Raw genomic sequence first — 8,905 nt, forward strand, 5'->3', positions numbered from 1 at the left:
TTAAATTTCTAACACTGTCTTCTGTATAGGCCTGTGCAAAAACTGCGCTGGCTGCAAATTCAGAAGATTGCCACCGCTTCTCTTGCAGTTCATGTTTCTTTCTGGGAGATGTTGTACCACTTCTTACATTGTCATTCAGACTTTTTTGATGAAACAGGAAATGTCTGTGCCATCTAACCACTATGTTAATCATGTTGCAGTCTTGTCTACATTTCCACCAGCTCAGTGTGGATTGTTTAAGCATTGTTCCTGTTTACCTGCAGAAAATGAATACTGCACAATACTGTATTTTTTCATGGGCTTCATCATTTTGATTTGGTTTTTCAAGTGGCATGTCACAGTACTATGGTGCAGGGATTTCAGTCTGTACCAGGACTACAGGCATGTGCCTGCAACCAAACAAAAAATTTGCTCACAAACTGTTACTGCAATTTGCACAACCGCAATGCAATACACAAACATAATTTTCATGTAGACTTTGTCTCGTTGTCCAGCATCTGTAAAAGAGTTTCATACACTAGTGTAAAAGTATTCAACAAGCTCCCATCTAAACTTAAAGCAAGAAATTATGAATCCCTACCAATTCAAAAGAAAATTAAAAGCATACTTCATTGAATGATCCTTCTGCAAAGCCTAAGTCAGTTGGAGAAGCAGGGACGAGAAAATAGGCCATGTTACTATGAAATAAATCTTCCACCCCAGCATCTGCCTGAAGTGATTCAGGGGAATAATTGTGGGGAAGCTCAGCTGCAGTACATACACTAAAAATACAGGAAAAATAACTTATATTACATACACAATACATAAGAAACAAGTATATTGTGTATTATTTAGTAACAAGCTACTATTAACTGTCCCATTCTTATATATTTATGAAATTATTATCTTGTACACAAGGCAGGAATTGTATGCTAAAGCACCAAAGAAACTGGTATAGGCTTGTGTATTCAAATACAGATATATGTAAACAGGCAGAATACGAAGCTGCGGTCGGGAATGCCTATATAAGACAACAAGTGTCTGGTGCAGTTGTTGGATCACTCGATGCTGCTACAATGGTAGGTTATCAAGATTTAAGTGAGTCTGAATGTGGTATTATACTCGGCACACGAGTGATGGGACACAGCATCTCCAAGGTAGCAATGAAGTGGGAATTTTCCCGTACGACCATTTCACAAGTGTACTGTGAATATCAGGAATCTGGTGAAACATCAAATCTTCAACATCGCTGTAGCTGGAAAAAGATTCTGGAAGAATGGGACCAACAATGGCTTAAGAGAATCGTTCAGAATGTCAGAAGTGCAACCCTTCTGCAAATTGCTGCAGATTTCAGTGCTTGGCCATCAATAAGTGTCAGCGTGCAAACCATTCAATGAAACATCTGCGATATGGGCTTTCAGAGCCAAGGACCCACTTATGTACCCTTGTGACTGCACAACACAAAGCTTTATGCCTTGCCTGGGCCCATCAACACTGACACTGGGCTGTTAATGATGAAACGTGTTGCCCGGTTGGACGAGTCTCATTTCAAATTGTATTGAGCAGATGGACATGTACAGGTATGGAGACAACCTCATAAATCCATGGACCCTGCATGTCAGCAGAGGTCTGTTCAAGCTGATGGAGGCTCTGTAATGGTGTGGGACGTGTGCAGCTGGAGTGATATGGAACACCTGATACGTCAAGATGCAACTCTGACAGGTGACACATACGTAAGCATCCTGTCTGATCATCTGCATCCATTCACGTCCATTGTGCATTTTGATGAACTTGGGCAACTCCAGCAGATCAATGCGACACCCCATATGTCCAGAATTGCTGCAGAGTTGCTCCAGGAACACTCTTCTGAGTTTAAACTCTTCCACTGGTCACCAATCTCCCCAGACGAGAACATTATTGAGCATATCTGGGATGCCTTGCAACATGCTGTTCAGAAGAGATCTCCACACCCTCATACTCTTATGGGTTTATGGACAGAACCACAGGATTCAAGGTGTCAGTTCCCTCCAGCACTACTTCAGACATTAGGCGAGTCCATGCCACATCATGTTGCGGCACTTCTGCATGGACGCCCTACATTATATTAGGCAGGTGTACGAGCATCTGTGGCTCTTCAGTGTATAAGGAAAACTATTTTCTTCATACATACAACAGAAGAACCAAACAAGACTTTAAACCCCATTTCCCACCACTCAGAGTGTATGCCCAGACTCTTCGATGTGTGGGCATGAAGATTTATAATAAATTAAAGTGGAACAATATTGTTAATGTTATCTGCCATTCGTCTTGAGTTCATACTTTAGTTATAAGTGTCCTATTTTGTTTCCTATTTATTATGTTTCTGGATAAACATGCTTTCCCTATTCATGCATGGCATCATCAGTGGTCTGTGATACAATTAAAGAAAATTATTTAATTATAAATACATTGTTAGGATGTCTGTGTGTTTCCTAGCAGAACATTTGCATTATCTTGCTGTTTACAAAGACATAGTTTTGATTTATCTCTTACTTTCATTTTGCTACTCTTTTGTGTGTCCACTGGTTCCAGAAAAATGAAAGTAAGTGATAAATCACAACCATATATTTGTAAATAATTAGATAATTTAAATGTGCTCCCACAAAACACTATGTACCTCCTAACAAAATATAGATAGTTAAATAGTTTTTTTTAGACCACTGATGATGCCTAGTAAGAATAGGTGAAACACATTTGGTTAAAATCAAACTATACAGTCAGTTGCAAAATGTGAAAATTCGCTTATCTAAATGATAAACATAAATAAACTAGAACAATTTGTAGCAGATGAAGTTAGCAGCACTAAAAAGAAAGTTCTGTAAGGCACACACTGGTAACTTTAGCTGGATAAAACTTGTTACTTATCTCACTCAGTAAATGCTGCTGCTTATACTTTGGAGTACTATTTTAATGTTATATTGTTGTTTACCATCATCAAAATTATTGCAGTTATAAAGTCAATTTATGACACATCTCCTGCACACAACCCAAATGGTTCGTAAGTGTATATCGTAAGATAAATGAATCACAATGCACTTGGAGCACTTAAGCCAGGATTCTGAGATATGGATTGAAACTGTGCTCCTTGTTAACGCAAGTTTACTGCAATAAGCACTGTACTATCTCTCTCAATGTTATCTTCTGAACCTAGGCCCAGTACATAGTTTGATCTCAGAAAGTTTCAAAAAAATGGATGTTTCCTCACAGAGCTTTAATGAATGAATTGAAATGTAAATCAGTTACACTAATTTCTGCCAATTTCAAATTTGGTCTTCAGCTCGGTCCTGCACAACCTCGACATCTTATCTCCCATTGGCTCTCCTCAGCCCAGCATGCCCCTTTCCTGGATGTTGATTATCTCTCTGACAGCTCCATCTATACCTCTACCCATATTAAGCCCACTAACCACCAACAGTACCTGCATTTTGACAGCTGTCACCCTATCCACACCATAAAACTATTCTCATTTATCACTAATGATAAAATCTGCTACAGTTGTAAAATTTTTTATAACTGCACCAAATTTAATCATTGATGTTGAATATCAACAGGTGTGGATGCCCTGCCAAGAGAAATATTCTGTCATTTAGCCTGGCTGCCAGTGGGTGGTATATATGCAATTTTTACAAGTATTCCCTCGCACAGTATATTGAAGATCTCATAAAGACCTTCACAGATGGGCACTATCCCCAAACCTAGTCTGCAAATAGATTTGTTGCACCTTATTCCCACACTCTGTGAAGGAGTGCTTCATTCACCACCCAAAATCATCCAGAACTGAAGCATCAAACTACGTCCTTTCCCAGGGCTTTGATTTTCTATCCTGCAAGTGAGGGACATAATATCTGCTATTCTTCTCACCCTGCAGTAGTATTCCACTGCCCATCCAACCAGAAAAACAATCCTGGTCCATTCCTGCACCATTTCCTCTGCCAGTCCCTTGCCACAGGGATCAAATTCCTGCGGAAGAGCCCGGTGCAAGACCTACCTGCTTCACCCACTCAGTAAATCCTACTATAGTTCTGTGTCAAAGGATTGTTCTTTCCCATCAGAGGCATGGCCAGCTGTGAAACCAGCCATGTCATACCAGTTTTGCTGCAATATCTGGACTACATTTTATGTGGGCATGACCAACAACCAGTTGTCCACCAGAATGAATTGTCCTTGTCATACTCTATCCAAGAGTGGAGTTGACCACTCAGAGGCAGAATACACTGCTTAGCTCAACATTTTCAAGTTCAATGGCTGATTCACGAACTGTGCCATCTGGATCCTTCTCTTGTAACAACACTGTGGAGTTATCCTTGTAATACATCCTTCACTCCTGTTATCTTTCTGGCCTCAGTCTCTAAAAACCCACTGCACCCACACCCTTTACCCAACTGTCTCCCCTTCCTCTGTCCTGACACCCTCTTCCAATTCACATCTTCATGTCATCATCATCATCATCATCATGTACCACACAAAGCCACTGAGTCTGGTACCCTTGTGTTGCTTTTATACCCTGTGCATCCACTGCCTCTCCCTCCCACATCCCTAACCTTCACACCTCCTGCCTTACTTCAGCCACCTGTCACCCCTCTCCAACTCCTCCTCCTGCTTCCCATTTCCATCTCTACTTGACCACCCCATCTGAAACAACCCCAGGCCACTTGCCAAACTGCAAATCCGGCATTGTCTGTCCAGTCGGCACAATGCAGCTCTCTCTCTCTCTCTCTCTCTCTCTCTCTCTCTCTCTCTCTCTCTGTGTGTGTGTGTGTGTGTGTGTGTGTGTGTGTGTGTGTGTGTGTGTGTGTGGGTGGGTGGGTGGGTGGGTGGGTGGGTCGGTGGGTGGGTGGGTGTGCACACACACATGCTTGGTAAAGGATTAATCTGAAAGCTACCGAAGTTTTCATTATTTTTTGTATGTCTGTTGATCTCTTAATGTTCCTACTACTTTGTGAATGGCCTCCTCTACTGCTAAACTATATACACATATTGATGGATAAATAACTTTGTTTGTTCCAGGACAATAGACATGAGGTCACTGAAGATTTGATGCCATTTTTTTCAACTCAGTACAGCATAACCGTAGGTTATTTAGCACGTGCTGCTGTGAATAATGTTCTTCAAGGAGGTCAGCTTGTCACACATTCTGCAAATCCAGAAACTGAAGATGATATAGGTCAAGATGAACCATGTAGGATTTCGTAAGACATTGTAATTATCTGTGATAATGGTTACTTCTAACATAAGCAATGTACAAATCAAAAATGAATATTTTTTCCTTGTATACAATCTATACTGTTTCCCTAGAAATACAGATTCTTAACTTCAAACAGGTTGTTAATCTTATTTGTGCAGGAGAAGTTTTTCAACTTTGCTTAAGTCTTCAGACTTTAATCTGAGTTTGTATATTTGTGTAAATAAAGGACTGTTTTTTAGAAAAAGATCTTATTATTGTTCCATATTTTGATTTTGCATTAGTAACATAGGATATATATGTTGAAGGACCTGTTTTCAGGTAACAGTTTAGGTGTCACAGCCTAAGATTTCCTACTTTAGAAAGAGGTAGCACCAGTTGGTGATCCAGGAGGCATTGAAAGTAAAGCAAAATTTAAATTGATCCACCAGGACATCACTCATAATCCCAATTCACAACTAGCATCCAATAAATATATTAATAGCCATTGGTGCCATGTAGCACACAACATTAAACTTGTGGCAGTAAACTGAGCCCTAGAGCCATAGCTGTCATCCTAAAATTTGCAACACTGGCCATTGTTTTTGGGCACAGTACAGCTGTGAGCACGACACTTCTGAGGTAACAACATTACCACAAGATCTTTCACACCTTGGAGGTGACACACCAGCATTGTATGGAAACTGCTGTCTGGCCCTGAAACTCTGTAGCTAATGCAAAGTTGATAATTTCATGTGTGTCAGTTTTCTCCATTAGGAGACCCATGGCAGTAGTGAATAAGTGGAGGAGGAATATGAAAGAGAAGGCTGATAGCTCTATCATACTCATCATCCGTTGGAATTTCTCAGCCATCAAACATAATCAGCAAGGTTTGTATTCTTATGCCATACATTTTGAAGAATATTCATCTGTTAGCACAACAGATTAATCATAAGCTCTCGAGACAAAATGTTAGTTACCCCTTCAAAAGAGCATGCTGATCAGTTTGGAACACTGCACATGGTGTAATGTTGGTACCAAGCAGTCAAGGGACACTCCACTGCTGATAAAAGTTATAGCAGTGAATAGTGTATGTGGGCCAGTCAATGGTATGGAATCAGCACAATAAGATAGGTTGACACAGACGTGACAGAAGGGCATAAAGGAGCTATCATGTTTGGATGAGTCCCTGACGACACCAAGTTTCCCAAGTTGTTGGTGTATCAACACATCCTGTGTAGTGTATCCACAAGGAGTGGTGTACCACACACAGCCATATGGCATTTAAGGAAAGCAGGTGTAAGAAGATGTCATTGACAGAGAGTGTTAGACGTTGTGAATTACAGTCAGTTTCAAACCCGACCGGCAATGCCGTTGTTAGGGAATGCAGATCCATTCCAGTCAGCTTTTTCATGAACATTATTAAGGGTACTGCAAGTAATGGACATTTGGATTTGGATTCCTCACTGCTCACCAAAAAACCTTTACTTGCTGTGACACAGGAAGTTGCATTTTTCAGTGAACCAAACAACACAGAAACTGGGCAGTACGTGACTGGACACCTGCATTGTGGTCCAATGAGTCACAATTTTGCCTCTTTTTCAAATGCTGCAAGGCACTGAAAGCAGCAATCAACAAAGCATTTAGCCTGCAGTGTGCGGAGGTTGTAGCTCAGGCCAGAGGTGGTTCTGTTATGTTTTGGGGGTGTTTTTCATATCATGACTCAGAGCTTCTCATTCCGGTTGCTGTAAACATGAATGTAGTAACACTGTTCACGTTTACGTCGCACTTCACTTGCCGTAGACCGGGACTGTGTCCTAGGCATGCCCGATGTTAACTGACTGGGCACGGCCCGTGCTGCCGGAGTTGTTGTTGTTGTTGTTGTTGTTGTTGTTATGCCAGCAGAGGTCGCGTCCGAATTCTCGCGTGCCCTCTGGTGGACGGGACTCTACTTGCGGCAATTACCGTCCGTGACGCGCCGTGCCAATGTGCGCCTCCCGCGATCTTTCTGGTGGCTACTGCAATGAATCAAGATGTATATCTGAACATTCTCATTGACCAAATGTTGTCTTCTGCAGACACTAGCCTCTTCCAAGGTAACAGTCATGATCACAGGGTTGCACACATAAATTTCTGTCTTGATTAACAGTCAGGCATCTTATTGTAGCTCAGCTGGCCCACTAAATTGCCCTATCTTAAACCCACAGAAAATTTCTGGGACTATTTAGAGCAGCATGGGAGATGTAGCAGTCAACATCCCCACAATTTGGTAGACTGCACTTATATAGCTCGAAGGACATGAAAGGCAACCAGTGATTGAGAAGAGAGTGAGACAGAGCTGTAGCCTATCCCCGATGTTTTTAATCTTTATATTGAGCAAGCAGCCAAGGAAACCAGGAAGAAATTTGGAGAGGGGATTAATGTTAAGGGAGAAAAAAAATAAAAACGTTGAGGTGTGCTGATTACATTCTAATTCTGTCAGAGACAGCGAAGGATTTGAGTGAGTTGTTGAATGGAATGAATGAAGTCTTGAAAATATGTTATGGCTATAGCATGAAAAGCATTCTTGGGAAAGAGGAATTTGTTAACAACTAATACAAATTTCAGTATTAGTAAGTGTTTTCTGAAGTTATTTTTTAGGAGCGTAGCATTGTACAAAAATGGAACAGTGACAATAAGCAGTTCAGACAAGAAGGTAGCACAGTCATTATTAGTCACAGTCTGCTGACTTCAAACCACCTGCCTTGCTGATTGTCCAGTTAGGTGTTGCTTGTGAACTGGGAAGAGGACACTGCCTGTACATTGAGGAATTGAGAGAGATGCACTGGAAAAGAAGCAGAGTGTTTCTGGATGGAGTAACAGCATCTTATTCTTCTCTTAGTGTGGGCTGAGAAAGCAGCAATGATGCAGCAGGCAACTGGGGCATGCTGCGAGTCTGCATGTGGACGGGTATGCAGAGTGGTGCATGCGAGCAGTTCCTGGCCCAAAGAGTCTGTTTTGACCTGTCATTTATGAGTATCTTTGTCTGTTGTGTTCTTTTAAGCTTTTTTTCCACCAGTTAATTTTATCACCACCCCAGTTTGGCAGCCGTTATTGAAGCCCATCCATTCCAAGACAGAGTTTGAATTATTACTTTTTATTAAGTCAGTTTTAAGTTGTTTGCATTACTAAATTGTTAACATTTTTTTAAAATGGTCTACTTTTTAAATTGTTGAAGTTTTATTTTAAATTCCTTGAATTACTATATTGTTAAAGTTTTATTTGCAAGGATTGTCATATAAATGAAACTGGCTAATGGTTCACCAAATGTGCTTCGTCACAATCAAACTCTGCCATCCAGCCCCCATCCTAAATAGCTGACCAATTAAACACTGGTAAATATTTTTGGTAACTCTATAGGCCACTTACAAAGAGAACAGAAGCTTTGAAATGTGTGATACCAAAGAATGCTGAAGATTAGATGGAGGATTTAGTAATTAATATCGAGATACTGAATCAGATTGGGGAAAAAAGAAATTTAAGCTGCAATCTGATTAAAGGAAGGGATGTGCTGATAGGACATGCATGAAAGATGAAGGTATCATCAATTTGGTAATGGAAGGAAGCGTTGGGGGTGAAAATTGTAGAGAAAGACCAAGGTTTGAATACAGTAAGTAGGTTCAAATGGATGTTGTTGCAGCAGAGATGAAGAAGCAGACACATGACACAATAGCATGAGCATCTACA

The 8,905-nt window shown here is 40.8% G+C and overlaps 1 protein-coding gene across 1 annotated transcript in view; it reads left to right on the top strand.

Annotated features, from left to right (window-relative positions):
• Nucleotides 1-5,426, top strand: part of LOC124797849 (probable phosphorylase b kinase regulatory subunit beta) — a 195,084-nt gene extending 189,658 nt beyond the window's left edge. Inside the window, 1 exon segment of the mRNA XM_047260909.1 lies at nt 5,026-5,426. Within this exon segment, the coding sequence (XP_047116865.1) occupies nt 5,026-5,211 (186 nt within the window). The 3' untranslated portion in view covers nt 5,212-5,426.
• Nucleotides 5,427-8,905: the final 3,479 nt, after the last annotated feature.

Source organism: Schistocerca piceifrons, chromosome 5 (genome assembly GCF_021461385.2).
Source record: "Schistocerca piceifrons isolate TAMUIC-IGC-003096 chromosome 5, iqSchPice1.1, whole genome shotgun sequence".
Classification (NCBI taxonomy): Eukaryota; Metazoa; Arthropoda; class Insecta; order Orthoptera; family Acrididae; genus Schistocerca; species Schistocerca piceifrons.